General features: G+C 37.8%; 1 protein-coding gene across 1 annotated transcript in view; it reads right to left on the bottom strand.

Annotated features, from left to right (window-relative positions):
• Nucleotides 1-1,560: 1,560 nt before the first annotated feature.
• The window catches only part of LOC127617027 (cadherin-16-like), a 55,435-nt gene continuing 34,727 nt past the window's right edge, over nucleotides 1,561-22,268 (bottom strand). The window contains exons 12-18 of the mRNA XM_052125347.1: nucleotides 19,285-19,476; nucleotides 13,967-14,208; nucleotides 13,415-13,545; nucleotides 8,148-8,387; nucleotides 3,143-3,259; nucleotides 2,043-2,159; nucleotides 1,561-1,948 (exon numbers count right to left, since the gene is read on the bottom strand). Of these exons, the coding sequence (XP_051981307.1) occupies nucleotides 1,848-1,948; nucleotides 2,043-2,159; nucleotides 3,143-3,259; nucleotides 8,148-8,387; nucleotides 13,415-13,545; nucleotides 13,967-14,208; nucleotides 19,285-19,476 (1,140 nt within the window). The 3' untranslated portion in view covers nucleotides 1,561-1,847. The remainder of the gene's footprint in view (nucleotides 1,949-2,042; nucleotides 2,160-3,142; nucleotides 3,260-8,147; nucleotides 8,388-13,414; nucleotides 13,546-13,966; nucleotides 14,209-19,284; nucleotides 19,477-22,268) is intronic.

Consider the following 22,268-nt stretch of genomic DNA (forward strand, 5'->3'; position numbering starts at 1 on the left):
TAAAAGCCAGTGAAAAGAGATGAGTTTTAAGAGAAGATTTAAAACAGATAACGAAGGTGACAATCTTATACTGATAAAGAAATATGGCAAACTATTCCAATAAAATAGGACCAATAACCGAAAAGGCTCTCCCTCCTCTACGCTTTAGCCTCGAGCGTGGGACATCAAGGAGATATTAATCACTGGTTCTCAGACATCTAGGTGGATTGTAAGGATGTACTAAGTCTGACAATTTACTGGGAGCTTGGTTGTGTAATGATTTATAAACAAACAATAGAAATGTTAAATCAATTCTAGCTTGAACCTGCAGCCAGTGAAGTGATTTTAAAATGGGGGTGATTCCAGAATAGAGAGAATTACAGTAATCCAGACAAGAAGTGATGAAAGCATGAACTGCTATCTCCAACGTTTTCTCATTCAAAAAGGGTTTAACTTTAGAGAGTAGATGCCCAGCCTGCATTCAAATGGGGGTCCTCCTGTGTTCGACCGGAAGAGACCTCACTGCGATTCGAATGGTAGAGCCTGTGCTGCATTTAAATTAAGTGATTAAAATTGCTTTAAAATGAGAGCCCTCCGCTCTTTGTGATATGACCGTACACGTTCAATGTGAGAGCATACGATTTATGTGAGTATGGTTTATGCAGTGGTTGCAGCATGTGACCTACACATTGCGCTGTTTTGCAGTGTAGTGGGAGAAATTCTACAGGAAACTGAAATATTGTGAATATGAAGCAAATGGCAGAGACGAATCATCCAGCCTCTATTTCAACCTGTTACTTTAAACTTGGAGCACATGATTATGACAGATTTTTGAACACTTTAAATGTCATGCAGTAATTAGGTTCTATGTTCGAGCTTGTAAAAGTTCTTAATCCAATGAAGAAGTAGAGAAGACTTGTCTGTAAAATTAAAATGATGAATTGATTTAACCTGCATGAACGTTTGTCCTGGGTGGGATTAGAGAACGACATGTTATAGTCAGGAGATGAGTAGAAGTTTGTAGAAGTGCTTGCTTCATGGTTATCGGCATCTTGCGGAGACAGCCTCATGCAGGGAACATTTCTGGAGTATGGGATATTAGAATTGTAGAATGGAGGGCGATAAAGTGAAGAGGGAAATGGTCTAGAGCGGGGTTCTCCGGTTTTTAACGCATAAACTTTGACAGCTCTAATATATATATATATATATATATATATATATATATATTTACAGTACAGACAGATGATAGTTAGATGGATGAATGGATGGATGAATGTCCTGGGGAGGGACATGCAAATTCTGTCTGCCAAATTCTCATTGGCCTTTTCTCAAGTTCAGAGGTAACCAAGGCCTACAAGAAAGTCCCCTAGCGTCGCTCCACTCGACACAACATCAGGGAACGGAGGTTACAACAGTAACCTAGATGATAGATAGATACCAAATAGAGCTTGTTTTCTCAATGTCTTTATTGCAGTTGATTAAAATTGATCATACAATGCAGAGAGGGGGAAAAAATGTAAATACCCTATCCAAATAATTTAATCACCACTGAATATAAGACTATAATTGCAGAATTGATGAGGTAACTACATTAAAAACAAATATATAACATAAAAATATCTTAAGTAGACAGAAGGTATGTATGCCTCTTTAAACCATGTCTCCATGGTATTCTAAAACTGATACTTAAATACTGCTCTTAAACATTTTCACTTTTCACTAAAACCACTAAACATCCTGTATCAAAAGTCAGCAAAATGTATAAAGCATTTAATATCTAAACTAAGAGATATCCCTCAATAAGTTGATGGTTAACTTTAAGAATACAGTGACCAAGTGACCAAGTGGTCTAGAAAGAATTTCAGGAGTTACAGAGAGACATTAAGTGGCACTCGTTCTTGGCAGGCTTTGTTTAGTTGTATAGGATTCTGGTAGGACAGTCTCACAAATGTAACAATCAGTATAACGCCTGTAAAGAGGAATATAAAAAGCAAATTGTGTTGCCTACTTCCTTTTTCTAATAATTTCAGTATGTTTTGAATGAAGCTGTAAACACATCTCACCTATAACTCCCAGAGTTCCCAGCAGAATGCCTATTGTTGATTGAATAGTGGGCATTCCCTGAAGCTGTTTTGCTGCCGTTCTACAGTTCCCCCTCACGTTGCATGGGCAAACCGTCACTGTGAGAGACAATGACTTTTCAGCTCTATTTAAATGCATTAGACGGGCAATGGTTACAGCAATGGAAATACATATTTATGGACCACTAGCTGAGGGTAATAGCTTTGGTGAGGTCTCTTGTGAAACTAGTCAGACAAAGTGAGACAGTGACAGGAAGGGAGAGAGTGAGAGAGGAGCCATGCACCTGTGGCCAATCCATGCATCACTGGGACTGTGTGAACACAAAATCCCGAAAAGCAAGTACAGTATAAAGCCAATGCATGTGAGTTAATGTCCAAGCAGACATAAACACACACACACACATGCTTGCACTATCAATCATTTACCTTATCTCTTTCTCATATTATCACACCCATATTACCCTACTGCCAGGTCTTACACCTACGCCTATATAGCAATATTCGTTGAGCAGATGCAATTTTCACCCTGGTGTAAATACTAACATATACTTAGCATTTTGTCCAGTAACATATACTATTAGAAAATGGTATATAATGTAATGACATACAGATACAGTAAACTGTACACTGTAAAAAGTGATAATGTGCAATTGTTATGTTAAGAAGCTATTTCTATTTGATCTAATCCTTAACTTTGAAAAGTGCCTCACTTTAACCCAGATTTTATTTTACTTGCCATGCCTAAATTGTTTGACAAAAATAATTTGACCAAAAGTCATTAAGCTTATTTTTGTATTTAAAATATGAGCAATGACATGACTCCATCTTTTATTATTGAAATGTGGTTAAATTGGTCCCGCATTTTTATGTGTTGGAGAACATTGTGAGCGATCTAAATTAAAAAAATTTATTTGTGACCTCCAGCGATATTACAGCCTCCGACTGAGCCCATTTAATGTTCACTTTCATAAGCCTCTCTGAGCAATACAATGTATGAATGTAATCGAATGACGGCAGTGCAGTATGTCTCAGTTGTTATGTAAGCATGCTCTCTTTTCATTCAATTGGTCCATGTGCGTTACCTGGCAGATTGATGAATGTGCTTCTGGGAGGAGAGCTGCTGTCTGAGATGGTGAAAGGAACAATGTAAACCTCTGGAGGCAGGTACGGGACATTTAAAGATAGGTTGGTGTGAGTGTCTGTGGAAACAATGACATACAGTTACATTTCTGTGGAGGAAATACATACAGTATCTGACAAACAAGCTGACTAAACATATGACTAAAAAAACAAACAAGTAGAAAAACAAAAACAATGGAAAACTAAAAAATAATAATAATGTTTTGCCACGTAAAAATTGTGCTTCATGTGGTAGCATCTAAATTAACTGATTTGCTCATTAAGCTGCTTATACTTAAATATAGTTGTGTTTTTTTCTGTAATTAAGTGTTTGGTGCAATTAATTGTTGAGTCAAGAATATTAAGTCGTTTTTTTTTTTTTCTTGGGCTACTATTTGAACTGAACCAATTCATAAATTCATTAAAATATGTTCATAAAATTGTCAGACTATGTGATTTTTTTTTAAACACAGTCATTAGGGTGTAAAAGCGGTTTGATCTGTTTCATGTTTTTTTTTTCTTTTCATAAATTGTTATTCTGTACCTTATATTATGCTACAAACGCAATATCCCCGGTTTGTATAGCTAATGTGCATGCCGTTCTAGGCTTGATAGGTTATGTCTGTATCTAAAAGGTGATTGGCTCTTTTAACTGTAAAGACTTCCTTTCTACATTCGTTCATTGGGCACTCAGAGCTTCTTGGCTGAGCGTTATAATTTCTCCAATTCATTTTAATAGAAGTGGCCCATCTCTGCTAAATAATCTCTGAGATTAATCCACACTACTTTTGCTAGCATTTCTTTTTTTCCTTTTTTTTTTTTTTTTCTTTTCAATAATTCAGCTTTTAATATAGCTTTTTTTTTTTCATTCTCCAGACTGTTACACCACTCAGACATTTTATACTTTAAGCCCCTGAAAAAATATAAAAAAATACTCTGAACTCAGTAATTTAAAAATTGCTTATCATAGAACTGTATTCAAGTAACTTTTTTATTTGCATTTTTTATGTATTTTTTAATAACTTAATAGACCTAGATAAAAAAAAAAACAACAACAACAACAAACAAAAAAAAAACTCACATAATTCAGTCAGAAACATAGAAATAGATCCTTAATGTAACACTTTCCTGTTACCACATTTACAGTGTAATTCTATCAGGGGTTTTGCTCTTAATCAGTCATTATAAGTTATACTTAGATTTCTACCTTGATTAGCAATATTGCATCTTATTTAGTGATAAGTATCTATAAGTAGATTTGTTTTATTAGTCATTAAGTACAACATTATTGTTCTTACTAATTATTATTATTTATAATGATCCTTGATTAGTGACAAACAAGTCATGGACATAGCTAACATCAGGTCAAACAGTTTGCAAGATTTGTTGTTGTGGGGTACTGTTAAGTAATGGGAAAAACTCATGACCAGCTTAATCAGGGTTTGGCTTTGACACAGAACCAAGAGTTCAGTCCAGTAAACTAGGGGTTGTTATCTGTATCTGCTCAGTGTTATCTGTTGTTCAAGAAGCCCCACTACTTTCCTTTGACACCAATGTCCTTTGATGTCCTAGTCAACATGGGACAAAGGGTCACAATGACACCAGAACTAAACTAGAACAGACATATCTCCTTCAGGTATCTCTCTTGTCAGAGGTGACCAATACATTTCCCATAGCCTCCAAAACCAAAATAATTCTGATGGAATAATTCAAAGAAATGTTGCATTAATTCAGTATTTCATAATATCGCCATGCCAAATCACATGGGTTAATTTTTACTTATTCGAGGATATTTCTACATAAGGTGCACAAATAAATTTGAGAAAAAAGTACATTATATTAATGTATCAAATGCATGTGCAACTTTAGAGACACACGAGTCTTTTACAAATCCTCTTAAAATTTATCAGATTGGGGATTTGCTGGGAACTTTGTGCACCGCCGCATGTGAGTTTAAAGGGATACTTCACAAAATATGGGTCTTGTCATTTACTTATCCTTATGCCATCCCAGATGTATGTGACTTCCTTTAATCTGCTGAACTAAAATACAATTTTTTAGAAGAATTCCTCAGCTCTTTTGGTCCATACAATGCAAGAGAATGGATGCCAACAGTTTGGTGACACATTCTCCATGCATACTGCCCCCCACTTAAAATTTGGCCTGGCAAAACGTGGCATGGGGCGAGACAGGGCGTGGAGCATGGGAATAGGGCAAAGCCAATGGAGCCCTGGCATGGAGCAGACTAAGGTTCGGCTGAGACATGGCATGGTGCAGGCTGACTCTGGCGTGGCTGTGACATGGCATGGAGCAGGCTGACTCTGGCGTGGCTGTGACATGGCATGGAGCAGGCTGACTCTGGCGTGGCTGTGACATGGCATGGAGCAGGCTGACTCTGGAACACTGGTTTGGCGGCCATGATGTGGGGCAAAGTTGTGTAAGGCGGAGCGGCGGTATGCTTGAGGAGTGAAGCTGTAGAAGGCAGAGCCGTGGTAGGCTCAAGATTTAAGAGTGCTGTATGACTGGGAAAAGACCTCAGTGGTCGTGAACATGAGCAGAGTCTTTGAAGCGAACTCTGTGGTTGTGGGCATGGACTCATTCTCGGGAATGACCTCTGGGGTTGTGGGCGTAGACAGAGACTCGGGTACGACCTCCGTGGGCGTGAACATGGATAGAGACTTGGACACAACCTCTGTGGTCGTGAACGTAGGCAGAGACTTTGAAACGACCTCTGTGCTCGTGTACATGGGCAGAGACTCGGAAACGACCTCTGTGGTCGTGTACATGGGCAGAGACTCAGAGAGGACCTCTGTTTTTGTGAATATGGGCAGAGACTTGGAAATGACCCCCGTGCTCGTGTACATTGGCAGAGACTTAGACATTTGTTTCCTTCTCCTCCTCGTCCTCGTCCTCCAGGGGGGCCGAAGTTGGCAGCGTAGGCTCTGGGACGGACATGGTTGGCAACGCAAGCTCTGGGACAGACGAGGCTGGGAATGCTGGCTCTGGGACAGACGAGGCTGGTAGCTCGTTGGCCGTGGCAGCAATGGGCATTGGCTCGTTGGCTGTGGCAGGCGTGGCATTTGGCCAACTCCCCTATGGTAAATGGTGAACCACCCAATAGTAGGGCAAGGCCGACATATTGAGCAAAGCCATAGGTACACCGACTGTCAGGCATTAAAGAGGAAATCGGATCAATAAGCCCAAAACGTACACAGTCTTTGAGGGCCACCTCATTAAAATCCACCCTGCAGACCAGAGCGCATAATTCCTCCACATAATCCTCCAGGGGACGACTCCCCTAGTGTAAATGAAGGAGCTGAACTACTGGGTTCATGGTTGGCATTCAGGTATTCTGTAACAATCCTGGAAACAGGCAGAGACGATGACGATGATGTGAAGATGAACCCAAGTTCATTTTTTTTTTATCAAACATTTAATCCACAAGACAACCAATCACATGACTAAACTATAAACAAGATAACAAGAGTAAATGAACTTAAACCAATGAAAAGACAAGACTAATAACAAAGTAATCAACCAATGAAAACAAGACACATGAACAGGGGAAACACATGACAAAATCACATGAGGGAACAGGAATTCACATAACAGGAACAGGAACAGGAACTAAACTTGAAAATAAAAGACAAGGAAAAACATGAACCAACAAAATGAACATGACAATCAAAGCTATATCATAAATTGGTGTTGTATCAGTGTCTATTAAAAGGATAAAAAAAAATTACAAAAAATACATAGAACCACACTTTACATAGAAATATGTATACTAAAGTCATGCTGAAAACACAGTACATTACAGGATATTCATGTTAGCTGTGGTTGATCAGCTATTCCGGTTGTGAGATTAGCTATTTTGAGCATGTTTAAGTAGATTAATTTTAATGCACATACTGTATATTGACATGAGTCAGAAGCAAATTACTCACTTTGGTTCTTATGGTTATAATGGACTTAATTATGTTTGTACATAATTTAATTAAAGGAGGAAATCCTGCTTTGTAAAACATTACATATTATTCTTTACCTTGATTGCCATTATTGAATTACATCTAATTTTTATTGCAATAAATTGATCACAACTTCATGTATATTAAACTACCACAGAAGCATAATTATTAAACATATACTGTATGAAGGATTTCCAATTGAAGATACTACAAGAAAAGAAACCACACCAGTGTTGAGCAGAACTGGTGTTCCTATTGGTTCTGTTGAGTCTTGGATGTTATATATATACATCAGACATACAAAGAGGAGGATATGCTCTTATTTCATGAGGAGACACACACATGTTGAGGGTGAGATATAAATTGGAAACTTCAGACGCCATACTACGTCATCCCTCCCTGTGCTTTCAAGAGCAGATTAAGGTAGATGGGGAAAAGGGTGGTGGAGGTGGGGGTAGGGGTGAGGAAAAAGGGAATTTACTGTAGGATGTTAGAGGATTAATTAGAACAAAAGTCATTTGAATTACACTTTTATGTCACAAGAGGAGGCCTTTTATCCAGTAACGACTTGCATGGAGAAAAACTAAACACTAAAGGGGGGGTGGGGGTAACTCTCTGAAATGTGTCACTTTGGTTCACAGTGGCATTGCATATGTTGTAATTTTTACATTAAAGGTGCAAAATTCTGATATGATTTATCTTTTTTTACATCACAAAAATGTTATATTAAGTTATAACAGGGGTGTGTAGACTTTTTATATCCACTGTAAATAACAGATTTGATTAGTCATATTTTCTACATTACATTTTAGTTTGTTTTTGAAGTTGCATATTTATACATTTTAATGCATTTGTTTATTTAAACGCATTGTTAAATATAACACAAGTTGAATTAGAAAAATACAAACATTTTCACACTGGGACTCAGACTTTTGAACAACCTTGTGAGTTGCTAAAAGTCTGCCAAATGCATACTGTAAATGTAAATGAACAGACAGACCATTGATTGGAGTGAGCTTCCAGTTGCAGCGGACGGTGGCATCGCTGCGAAGGGAGAAGTTGAGTCTTCCTCCATGCTGGGGGCCATCGCTGTCCCTAGAAGCCAGAACAAGAGCTTGATCATCCCAGCGTGGTGTGCAAAGGTACTTCCAGGAGTAATCACCCACCAGAACTGGACTATTATCATTCACATCCAGAATATGCACTGTCACCAGTGTGGAGGCTGACAAGGAGGAATTACCTAGAAGAAACATAGGCAGCACAAAACAGCAATTTTGAAATTTTTTGAAAATTACATTTTCTTTACTGTTAAAAGTGGTAACATGTAATTTTTCCCATAAGGGGTTATTACTTAATCAAACCAATACAAATGTATTTCCTTGGTCTAACTTTGTGTATTGTTGGTTGATTTAGTCATGTTAAATAATATTTTTAAATATGTTGACCACATAAATGTTTTTTCTTTTACAGTGTTCTTGAACTGTATTTTTTAGTGCGATTGGAAAGTTTGGAGGGTGTTTACAACAAAAAAACTCACTTGCGCCAAACCACAAAAGCCTCTTAATACTGTGGATAGAACCATGCATTACTGACATTTAGAAAGAAAGATGAAACTCTAGCCAGTGCTCAGTGGACTTATTGTTCTGCACTGATTGATGGTGCAGTAAAGCTGGATAAAATGACTGTTCCTCTTTCAGGCTGCATCTCCAATCTCTTCAAGGCACATGGAGATGTTTTAAAGCAGGCATTAACCTGATGCTAAACATTGGGCAGAGACTGCATTAAAGGATGTGTAAATTGCACATAGTGCTACAGCGCTTGATGACATTGGTATATGTTTTACCAGGACAGTGCTATTATTATAGAACAATATAAATAAATCAATATAATATAAAGTTTAGAATTTTTTTATTTTATTTAGCTGCTTATATTGCTAATGTGACATTAGATTACATTAATATAATGTAAATTGACTTCATGAAAATATTTATCTTTGCTATTTTTCAAAAGACAAAATTATATTCGACTATTATATACTGACAGATAAAGCTGATATATAACATCTCATTGGTATTATATAAATGAGCTGAAATCAGTTTTCATGTGCAGTTTTCATGAACGAAATGGTGCTAAGACCTTGCCAATGACATTCTACAGAGGGAGTGTTTTTAGGCACTGCAATGATGTGCTGATTTAGATTCCCAAATCCTGAAGTTAAAAACTGGACTTTGCAACAAGACAAGGACCTCAAACAATTCAGCAGGGCAGCCCAAAACCAAGGTTGGGACCATGAAAATTTAAACTAAATGGGACCCTTAAAGGAACAGTTCACCCAAAACTGTCAATTCTCTCATCATTTACTAACCCTCATACCATCCCAGATGTGTATGACTTTCTTTCATCTGATGAACTCAAATGAAGATTTTTAGAAGAATATTTCAGCTCTGTAGGTCTATAAAATTCAAGTGAAAGGGTGCCAACTTTTTGAAGCTCCAAAAAGAACATGGTCTAATAAAATTACTGATGTCACACATATGACGAAACAACGCTTCCGAGTTCTTTCGAGCAGCAGATTTCAGTGGTGGAAATAGGCAGCGCTGCAGTTTTAATAATCTTTTAATCTTTATAGAAAGTAATAACTAAGCAATATCACACAACCAAGAGTGCGATATGGCCCTACATCAGCACTGCTGTGATTTGACCACAGACCGAGAACCATAGGTAATCACAGCAGTGCTGATAAAGGGCCATATAGCATGACTGCGAGTGTGATATTGCTTATATACAACAGTTCAATGAACAAGTACATTTAAAAAAATTAGGAAAAACCGAGTAAGGTCATAAAAACGCATTTGTGCATGGAACTACTTTATTACGCGGTGGATCAGAATCTGCTGTTGCTGGTTCAAACCAAATGATGCGTCCAAACCTCCGTTAGTAATTCAGAAAGTTCACTTCAGAAATAGTATCACGGCTTGTGCTGTTTCTAACAAGTTATTGGATAAACAAGGATGGATGTGAGTGTGTGTGTGCGTGAGTGAGTGAGAGAGAGAGAGTGAGAGAGACACAGAGCATGTGTGATCACCTGTTGCCACACTCAAGCAGAGATGCTGTCAGCTTTCTGGAGATCAGCATTCTCAGTGGAAAAATAGCCATCCAAGCGGGGGTAATTCTCCCTATTTTGTGGTAGCCAGTGCGCTAGAGTCTTTCACTATAGAAACTGCAATGTCCTCCACCATTTTGAACAGTACTCCAATGTGAAAACTCCAGTAAGAGGTAAGTGTCTTGAGTTGTGTAATTAATCTGTCTGTTGTGTCTCTCAGCTGTGATGAGCCGTAATGCTGAAGTTGTTCGTTTAAAGCCGTTTATAGCTATTTTCGAGCTGTAGTCGTGTAATAGTAATACAATCGATCACGTAGAGCTTTTGTATGTAAACAATGACTGACGGATTCACTTTGTGTCACCTAACTGGCTCATATAACACACAAAAATGATATTTTGCCACCACCTGCTGGTTAACATATGTAATGTCAAAAAATGTAATAAAGACACTTATACAGTAACTCTTAACACATATTCACTGCTCTTACACTTTAGTTTAGAGTGGCACGAACACAAGTGGAGTGATAGACACACACAGTGAAGCGTCGGCGTGCTGATGGTGTCAGACCATCTGTGCTCATGGAACATCTCTTGTCCAATCAGATTGGAGGACCGGAACTAACTGTTGTATATAGTTTTTTTAATGTTAATAAAAGTCATTATACATTTTTTTTCTATGGTTTTCAGTGAAGACTTTATGTGGGTTAATTTCTGAAATATCAACAAAACAAGTTTAAACTTGGTTCAAGGACCCTGTATGATTATTTTGGACATCTAACAGGTTAATGAATACACATCCTCACATGTTTAACACACTTCTAAAGCCTAAGAAATGTGATATATATAAAAATAAAAACTACCACTATACATTCAATATGTGTCTTTACTGCTTACATTTTTAACCCACATACAATAAATAATAACATTCTTACTTCAATATGATAATATTCCATATCAAAACTTAATAACAGCTGTTTTCGAATGAACAATATTATTACTGCATTCAAAATAAATGCAAAGACATCAAGTTAGCAGTATGACATTATTTGTATTCACTTATCCTTTAACAAACGGTAGTCCATGCACTGCGTTGGTGGAGATGGAATCTGTTCCTCTTATATCATATATGCAGGGTTCTAATCTAACGAAATACATTAAAAATGACATTTTACAGCATGTATTCTGTAATCTGTAGTAGAATACATTTCAAAAGTAACCCTCCCAACCCTGTGTATATGGATCATATTTGACCTCATCTGTCACAGTGACAGCACTTTGATTGTAAACTGCTTTTTTATATTTCCAGAGTTAACGTACTTTCTTCGTAAAAATTTTAATATCGAACAACAGCTGCTGTGGGTCAATTGGGTCTAATAGAGCAGACGCGATAACAGTGACAGTGACCCATGAACTATCATAATTTATGTAAAATCCTTTGTTTTTCCTGATGCAACAATCTGGTGGAAATTTAAAGAAGCCCCACTCTCCAATATTCTGAGGGAAACGGGGTATTCCAACCCCATAAACAGCAACTTTTGGGCAGTTTCAGCACAATTTGAGCGAAGCGCCCATAGACAGTGGTTCTTTTCAGGGCAACCAAAAGAACCAGGAAAGTGCAGGGCGGAGCGTTTGTTTGTAAACAGTAACTTAATTTATGAATGTCTTCTGAAGTGAAACGCTAGGTGTTTGTAAGATATTGATCAATACTATAAACATTTATTCTACTACAAATGTTTGCTTCCATCCAGAAGCGAAAAGTTCGAGGGTAGAGTACAAACTGTCTCTTGCAAGTAAGTGTGAATGCCTCCTCTGCATAGATATTCATACGCAGATCCCTTATTAGCAGCTGTTTCTACGGACCACAATACTGTTTTGACACAAAAGCAGCTAATGCAGCAGTCTGAGCAAGGAGCTCAGTCTGAGGCATCTGCTCCACTTGCATTCAAACGGATTCAAACAGCTATCCTTATTGACTGTTCCAAGATAGCGCTGCAGTTGACGTATCCAAACCAGATGAATGAGGCATTTATGCATGATTATCTATGCTCCTCTGTTGTAAACAACACTGTGCTTCCATGTTTTTATTTCGTATTTCATGTGTCAGTTTTCGCATGAACATGCCAATGTGTGACCTCGATCCTTGTGAATTTTTTATAAAAAAAGTTTTAAATATTGATCTTTTTCTTACACATCTAGTGTTTCACTTCAAAATAGATTAATTAATCCACTGGAGTCTTATGGATTACTTTTATGATGGCTTTATGTGGTTTTTGGAAATTAAAAAATTTGGCACCCATTAACTTACATTTTATGGACCTACAGAGCTGAAAAATTCTTCTAAATTGTATCTTAATTTGTGTTCTGCTGAAGAAAGATAGTCATACACATACGGAATGGCATGAGGGTGAGTGAATTTTTAGGTGAACTAATGCTTTAAAATTAGGTACTGACTGCGACCAAATGAATGGATCATTGAAGAAGAAATGGAGGGTTACTGGCCGAGTTGAAGGCCAGATTAAATGTTATAAGGTAACTTGAAGCAGGCAGTACATGTAAGAAAGCCATCAAACGTCACACAATTGAAGAACTGTATAGGAGAGTGTGTACAAAATTCTCTACCTTTTTTATCCTGATAATTTCAGATCTTCAGGTACTAACTTGATTTCTGTGTGAGTGTCCTGATGACGGCAGAAGGTAAAAGAAGGGTGAACTCACCTTCACACCTCAAGTCTTTGATCTGCACCCTATCTTCAGAGTGCAGAGGAATGATGTAAAATTCGACACCACACACAGATACATATCTGCCCATTCCCTCACTACCCCAACACTTCAGCTGGTGACTCATTCACTGCTAGTTACAATGTATAACATTTCTCTCACTGCGTGTGGATGTGGCTTAGAATTTTCAATGAGGTTTGATACTGAATAGAACCTGTCACTGCATTTTGAAATGTCAAGTGTCTTGGTAGCACTGATGATTTGGAAAAAAAAGAGTACTTTTTTCCCAGATGTCTCACATTGATATCCTCACTCTCTATGTAATTTAGTTTTTCTTGTACTTTGTGTAATATCTTCAGTTTGATGGGCATATTTATTCAAACAACATGTATTGACAGCCCTCCACATTGAATGCACTGTATGAGGAGGAGGTAAAACATCTCTTACGTCCATCTTCAGCCACCACCTCCATGGTATAGGTGCTGTTCTCCTCTCTGTCCAAAGCCTGGACTGTCTTTAGCTCTCCAGAATACTTCCCAATGGAGAAATATTTCTTGGTGTCTCCTCTCAGTGAATACCTGATGAAAATAAAAGTGAGAGTGGTTAATAATTGGATAAGGGGCTTGTTCAAATCCCTGGCCTTAAGTATTAGCACCTCTAATATACGTAACATAGGCACTGTGAAAAACTGATTATTTTCTCTTCTCTTCATAACTTGCATCAGAATTTCATGTTTCTTTAGAATTTGTTTACTTAATGTGATTTAGGGATAAGCTCTGGATTGTTACAGAAAGGCCTGACTATAAAATTTTGTTTACAATCAATCTTTCCTACAAGCCCCTCTCTGGCTGCTCCTAATCATAACAATGGAGAAAAAAGTGGAAGTTGGAAGTGGATTTATGAAATAATTGTTGGAGGGAGTGAACCACTGTTTAGATACAGTACCATTTGCTTTGTGATTTGGTGGAATGGATATATATGAGTGAAACATCAGCTTGCCTGATTGGATGAGAGTCAGGGTCATAACCCCTGATTGTGGCAATAACACGTCCTGGTTCCTCCCCTTCTCTGACGGTGACTTCATAGTGGCTTTTAGACAAAACGGGACCTTCGTTGATGTCATCTATGAAAATGGTGACAGTCGCTGTGGATGCTGGTCCATACCTGCCTCGCACCAGAGCAACTGGATTCTGAGCACTAAGTACCAGGATGTACTCACTCTCCCGCTCAAAGTCCAGCACCTACACACAAATTATCGGAAAATACACTGTTAATACATTACTTATTAATTTTATGTGTGGCATTTGATAAGCACAAATGTTTTATTTTTTTGTGCATGCTTGTGGGATTATTTCAAGAGAAGATATTGCCATGCTGTAATTACAGTGTTCTCTTAATAAGGATATATACTAGTATATCAGAGTTCTGGACAAAATCACACAATCTGTGAGTGTCTCACGAGTCATCACAATGTGTCAAACTAAATTTCGGGAGGTAAGAGGTGTTTAAAGCTGGATGACCCAATGTGTGCTCTGATTCATCAGACTGAAGGTCAGATGCTGCTCTAGATAAGCACAACATACTGACGATACTCTGCCTATATGTCACACACTAGGCTGTTTTCCAGGAACACAAAGCTGTTGCTATAATACAAGAGGTAACAGAATCCATATAGGTGTCGATTTGGAAATGTACAGTGAGGACATGTCCTTACCAATGTCAAAATGCCCTGGCACCAATAATTGTAATTAACTTGATTTTAATATATTTTTTTAATTGTCTGTGATTTGATTTAACTCAAAACTTTCTCATTTAAGTTAATTCTCAACACATCTTTACATGTCAGTTGTTGAGGCAAGCAATTGATATTGGAAGTTGTTGCTCTATTCATTTGTATGGACTAATATGACAGACTAATGCCAGGAACACATAGTGATAAACGTTAATATGACAATCATTGACAGTTTTGCTTCAGTTACAGTTAATTATTTTTCTTACGTTTTGCAACGACATTGCTTTACAAATTCTAATTCTGCTGAAGTATTTTACAAATTCAAACAGCATGTGTATGTGTTTCATTCAGGATCATAGTTGTTGAACAGATAGCACAACAGAGTCACATGATAACAGTTTTTCATAATGGTTTAATGAGCTTCTGGACATAATGTTCAAATTATGACATAATGTTCAAATACAAATTCAAACCACATTGTCACAAATGCACCTAAACCAATCTGTGGTTTACTATGACCATACAAGTTGTTATTGAGCTCATATTAATTACATATGAATATTTGTTTTAGTGGATTAGTATGATAGTATCACTAGTTTAGTTACAATGCCAGAATTACAAAAATTAAAAATTATCCCTAACAATATTGAGAATTGATGCACATGCTAAATCAGTATTTATGTTGCCAGACATAAAAATTACACTGAGAGCGAGACAAAGAGACAGGGAGAGAGAGAGAGAAAATGACTAATGTCACTGACTGGAAGTGAAAAGCATTGCTATGCAGCATTGTAATATTAACTCCAAATTCAATTTTAATTTATCAAGTCACTAAATTCACTTCATCAGCCCACCATTCTAACAAGCTTCAAGGCAACAGAAAATTACATTTGTCACTGTTGTTTACTAAAAACATTCCTTCTTCTGGGGAACTGAAATATACAGAATACATCTGGCCTCAAGGCTGGATTTCCCATGGTGCAAGCATGACAGAGCGTAATTTGCTCCTGTTAATTAAGAATACAATCACTTTATTACTAATCCACCCAGTAACAACAGTCGTGCGGAGGGAATTATTTGTTATTTTTTTGTGTATACAGAGAACTGAGATACGGAGAATGCCAAATAGGTGGTTCCTTCAGTAAATATCAGGATTCAGAAATGTCATAGCCTCCCAGCTTGCAATCTGATGAAAAGCTATTACAGACAAAAAAGGCCAGAAGCTGACAAAACAGTTGTCAATAGTAACACTAATGAATGGTTGTCAATCAAAGACAGGGAGTCAAATATCAAGGAGAATCAGTGACACTAATCATGGGTTTGTGATGACCCATTCGTGGAACAACTGCATAATGTAATGGGTATGTAGGTCACAGATCAGGCCTTGAGCCCTGGCTGAATGGGTTGCTAAAGAATTACTTATCTGTTTGTTTGCATGTGATGGGACCCCTAAAACAATTTATTCACACACTTAAGCAACATTTATAGTAAAAAAATGTTTCCCGAGGACTCCCAAATATGATTATATCCTTGCAAGAGAGCCTTTTTCTAAAGTATTATGCTACAATCAAACAATGTTGTTTCCAAAAATAAAATTATTAGTTCCATATCTGTCACTCACTCGATGTTGTGTCGATGTAGTGACACTAGGGGTCACTCCAGGGAGCCCCAAACAACTCTGATCTTTGAGAAAAGGCCAATGGGAATTAGCGAGTGGAATTTGCCTGCCGCTCCCCTGGACTTCTGGGTATAAAAGGAGGTGGCTCGCAACCATTAAGCTAAAAGTAAGTACGTATTCTAACAATAAAAGAGTATATTTTCCTCTAAAAGAGTTGCACCGACGGAGAGCATCTTTTTAAAGATGCCTTTCCATCTGTGTATATTTCTTGGTTGTGGTTGTTACCTCTCTGCCTCTGATGACCACGATCGCTGCCTCACATGTCCGGGCTACAGTCATGCTGAGACAGCGTTCGTGGATGGCTCATGCTCTCACTGCGAGAGCATGAGAATGGCAACATTGTGGTCGCAGCTTTCCTTCTTAAAGGGGAAAGCCACTCCAGCCGCTCCCCACACTGGTCGTACCTACAGTATGAGGCCACATCAGTTAGTGCTGGGGGCTGATCCCCAGTATGCTCATTTGCTGTGATGAGACAGGCGGCTCGCCCCAGGGCACGCAGTCAGTGCTGAACTGCCTGAAGTCGTTCTGGCTGAGAATGGCGGTCCCACTGAAACAGTTTCAGAGGCTCCTGGGGCATATGGCGTCCTCGACAGCGGTCTTGCCACTCGGGTTGATGCATATGAGACCGCTCCAGCACTGGCTTCAGACTCGAGTCATGGGCATGGTGCCATCATGCTGATATGTGGCCACATGGTCAGCCCTTGGACGGACCTTGCATTTCTGTGGGCAGGGGTCCCCTCATTGCATTTCCATGCGTGTCTTTGTTACTACAGGCGCCTCCAAGTTAGGCTGGGGCACCGTGTGCAATGGGCACGCAGTCGTAGGTTCCTGGATAGGGCCAACAACTTGAGTTGTTGGCGGTTTTGTTGGTCCTGTGAAGGCTTCGGCCTTTGATCCAAGGCAAGCACGTGTTGGTCTGCAATTTGGTGAAAGCTTTACTTTCTGCAGGAGAGGTAGGAGGGTCGGCTGTCCCCCTCCACCTTGAAGGTGTATGTGGCCACTAAAGTGGTGCACCACGGTGAGGTGGACGGTAAGTTCCTCGGGAAGCACAACCTGATCATCAGGTTCCTTAGAATCACAAGGAGGCTGAATCCTCCTAGGTCGCTCCTCATTCCCTTATGGGATCAATCCATGGTCCTGCTGGGCCTGCGGAGAGCCCCGTTTGAGCCCCTAGAGTCTCAGTTGAGCTAATGGCTGTCTCGTTGAAGTCTGCCCTCCTGACTGCGCTCATGTCCATCAAGAGGTTTGAGGAACTGAAGGCATTCCATTTTTATGGGAGAAAAAGAAGAGAAGAGGCCAAGGCTGGCACAGCCTGTCCCCACTATGAGTTTGTCTTGTCCCCGAAGTGCGAGGGGCCGTACGACACTATTGGGGCACTGGAGGAGGTTACGTGGGGGACGGGTCCACTTGGTACGATGTACACAGTTTCGTATAGGGAACGCTAGTGTCACTACATCGACACAACGTAGAGTGAGTGACAGATAGGGAACATCTTGGTTACTGTCGTAACCTCCATTACCTGATGGAGGGAATGAGATTTTGTGTCCCTCTTGCCACAATGCTGAGCTACCCGCTGAAATGGCCAGGACCCTGTCTCGGTTCCTCAGCGCAAAACCTGAGTGAGTGGTTGCGAGGCATCTCCTTTCATACCCGTATGTCCGGGGGAGTGGCATGCAAATTCCACACGCCAGTTCTTGTTGGCCTTTTCTCAAAGATCAGAGGTGTTTGGGGCTCCCAAGAGCGACCCCTAGTGTCACTACATCGACACAACATCTCGTTCCCTCCATCAGGGAACGGAGGTTATGACAGTAACCAAGATTATTTAATTAAGCATTTAACTAAACAAATGATTGCAATTAATACAAATTCTTAAAATATTCCCTGGAAAATATTTCTATGCCAATATTAGAGCAGGGTTACAGTAAATGTATAAACTTGCAGGGGAAATTAAATGGAAGCTTATAGAGAATATTGACATTTAACCAGTGAGCAAGCTAAAATAAACAGTGGTGATGAAAAACTCTTTCAATCACAAAACTATTTGCAGATTATATTTTATTTACTGCAAAGGTTAGGTCAATATAGATTCACATAGATTCAGTAATTAATTGATTAAGGGTTATATGATGGAAAAGAATGCTTCTGTGATGAAAATAAAGGGTTTAATAATGGAAAAGATAGATCAATTGCAGAACGGAAAGGTTTAGTGATGAAACAGTGGGTTATGTGATGGAATGTAAAGGGTTCTTTGATTAAAAATGTAGGTCTATTGCAGAATAGACCAGTTCTATGGTGAAACACAACAGAGGGTTCTATGATGGAGTAAAAGGGGTTCCATGTTGGAAAAGACATATCTATTATGGAAAAGAGGGGTCATATGAAGAAACAGAATGCTTCTATGATGCAGTACAAGGGTTTGTTATGGATGAAACAGGTCTATTGCAGAACAGACAGGTTCTATGATGAAACAGCGGGTTCTATGATGGGTTCTATGATGTTGAGCTTTGATGATAGTTACATTTCATCATATAAGACTGCAAATTAATTTATTTTAAATTTTTGAATCACAGTGATTTGATTTAATGATTTTTTTTTAATGATATATAGGAGGTATAGCTGAAGAACCGCTGTGTAATTCAGATTGATGTTTTGTTATTTAATTCAATGAATTTCATAAATTTGTAAGAGTGTCTTAAGTGTCCAAATGCTTGTTGGGGCTAATGTGAGTGTTTTTAATATGTGTAATATAGCTTAATGTACAGAACACAACCAAACAAAAGTCTAGACATGTCTACTAATTTTTATTATTAATATTTTCCACATTTTTAAATAATATGTGTCCAAACTTTTGATGGGAAGTAATCTAAAAGCTGGGAGTAGTAGTCATAGAAGAGACAGAAATAGTACCTTATCCAGGATGAGAGCAGCTTCATTGGTCTGTCTGTCTATCACTAGAGTAAAAACCTCCTCCTCATTCCCAGACTCAAGCCTGTAGTCCACCTGCCAGCTGTCTCCACCCCACTCATCTGCATCCCATGCCGACACTACTGTTACTGTGGTGCCCACTGGAGAATCCTCAGTCAGGTGGAAGGGTCCATACTGGAGAATAAAGAAATAATGAAAAGGAGTATCATTAAAAAGTTTAGTATGATTAGACAAAACATGAGGTGAGTGGAGGACAGCAGACAGGTGGGATGGTGAGGGTGATGAAAGAGTACAGGCAAGGGAGAGGAAGAATGACACAAAAAGAGACAGACAATAATTTGGAGAGTTGAGTCAGGAAATGTGTCTGTAAAATGTATCAGTTTAAATGCAATAAATGCAAACATTCTTTTCTTTCTTATCATATCTGGGAATTCAGCTTTTACAGCCACATGCAGACGTTAATTTATGCTGCTCCCATATCACCCACTCTCTCTTAAACACACTTTCAACCTTAACTATTTAAAAATATGCACGTGCAGATATACACACATATCCACTTAACTTGGATAAACACATTAAAATATATGTGACAAACATTGTTATGGAGTATAGAGTATAGAACTGTATATAGCTGGCAATACAAAGTTTTTAAAAACCAAAACAGCAGTTCAGGTATTTTCACAATAGTGTAGCTTTTAAAGTAATGAGCTTCTTTTTTTCTCCAACGAATAGCAGTGTAGCGCAACAAAATGCTACATGACTGTTTTTAAATTCAACCTGTACAATCCTGAAGCAATAATCAAACACACTCACCTTAACTGTCGTATCTCTCTCTGTCAAATTTGCTGTTGTGATTTCCCAAAAATGTAAGTGAATCAGTTTGTTCAGTTCATGTAAATGCACCAGCCAAAATAAATTATTCATTACATTATGTATCATTGGGAGGTCCAATTAATTTTAGTGAATTGGTTCATTTAGATGGTTCATGCTAATTTACTCATTGAAATGAACAGTTCACAAATACACTTGAACACCTGCACATACTTTAAGTCAATACATCTTATTTTTTGAAATGAAACATTGAGGGTAACACTTTACTTTGAAGTTTATACAGCCTTATTGCCTTATGAGCGATGTGCGCTCATGTTTTGTTGTCTTGTGAAAGCACATGGCTTTGTTTTATTTATGTATCGCGGCGTGTCTCTCTCTTACATCATACCTCTCCTCCTTGTTTTCTTATTTATTAGTTATTAGTTTATTAGTTAATTTGCCTTAATTGTCCCTAGTTCAGCATTTCCCAACCTTTTTTCTGCCATGGCACACTTTTTACAACTAAAAAATGATATGGCACACCACTATCCCACACTAACCATCTTCAATATTTTTCTTTTCAAGAACTTGTCCATGTTTTCTGTCCGTCTTATTAGCGTGTGTACTTGTATTGTTTGAAATTCGGCTATACAAAAAAAAAAAAAATTCACATAGGTAGGCTATGCTGTGTGAGGTCACAGGTGGCAAGAGCGCTAAGTGGGTAATGAAAAAACAACTCATTTGCTTATTATTATTGAAATTTTCTAATTTGTAGATTTGTTGTGGCAATAGTGGTGGGCCGTGCATTTTAAGTCTAGACCTTCAGTGTGATTCATGCCATTAAGAAAACACAGTTTCACAATGAATAAGACACCCTATGCCTATAGACATCATACATTATATCGCAGCTAACTAGTTTATATATATATATATATATATATATATATATATATATATATATATATATATATATATATATATATATATATATATATATATATTATTTTAATTATTTAAATATCACTATGTATAATTATTCCATAATTATATAGTTATTTTTTGTTATATGAGGGGCTTTCTCAGAAAATATTTATATATGTGATTAATTGTGATTATTCAATTAATTCATTTTACTGTTTATTTGATATAATAAAGACTATATTACATGATATATGTTCATTTATGAATGGTATAATATGTATGATAAATTATTATCTTGAAGCATTAAAAGTCACTTATTAACAAATGGAGTGAAGTTGTTGGAAACTCTTTTAATAAATGTTTCTTAATTGTCCACTTTACATTAATGCTCACTTCCTTAGCTTACTAATGTCGATAACTGATTAATAAATGGTTTACACTTGTCCATTTTGCAATAAGGTTCCCTTTTTGAGGTTACTTAGATTGATAAAAACATCAAAATTATATTAAAGTGTTGCCAGATACACTTAAAGATTGAAAAGAAAACAGCCCATAAACTGAAGGGTTTGTGGAAAATCTATATATTTTTGATAAACAAGAGAGAATCACAAAGATTATAAATTACTCTAGAAAAGCATCATGACCTGATGATATACCATTGAAAGTTTTTGCAGAAAACTGTTAGTAAAACACCACTTGGAGTGACAAGTGACAAGGAAAGTGACAAAACAGGGGTGCTCTGTAGTATCCCCTTTAAAATAGATGTGTAAGAAGGCCTCTGTAGCACCCCCAATTTCATCTACAGTCACAAAACTTTGTACATATGTAGTTCTCACCAAGTCTGACAACATTCATATTAATCGTCATTAGCTCGTCATTAGGAAGTCAGATATTTTGAATTATTTGAAAATCGCAAACTCTGAACTTTTAAATCCTCCTCCAAGGGGATTAATGTGATTGGCACTAAATTTGTGCAACATCATGCCAAGACATTGTAGATGCTAAATTGCGAACTAATTTTTTATATTTTGTATGGTGTTGCCATGGAGAAGCAATAAATCTATGGCTAAAAATGTGAAACAGGAAGTTCCTTTTATCTTCTGTGTGCATTGTATGATTTTGATGAAAATGCAACTGTATGTTTGGTAATGGGGATTGATCAAATGTATATATCTATTATGCCACCAACTGGCAGCAGGAAGCATGGCAGTTTTAACAGACTTTGAAATCCCTCC

This window comes from Xyrauchen texanus, chromosome 1 (assembly GCF_025860055.1).
Source record: "Xyrauchen texanus isolate HMW12.3.18 chromosome 1, RBS_HiC_50CHRs, whole genome shotgun sequence".
Lineage (NCBI taxonomy): Eukaryota > Metazoa > Chordata > Actinopteri > Cypriniformes > Catostomidae > Xyrauchen > Xyrauchen texanus.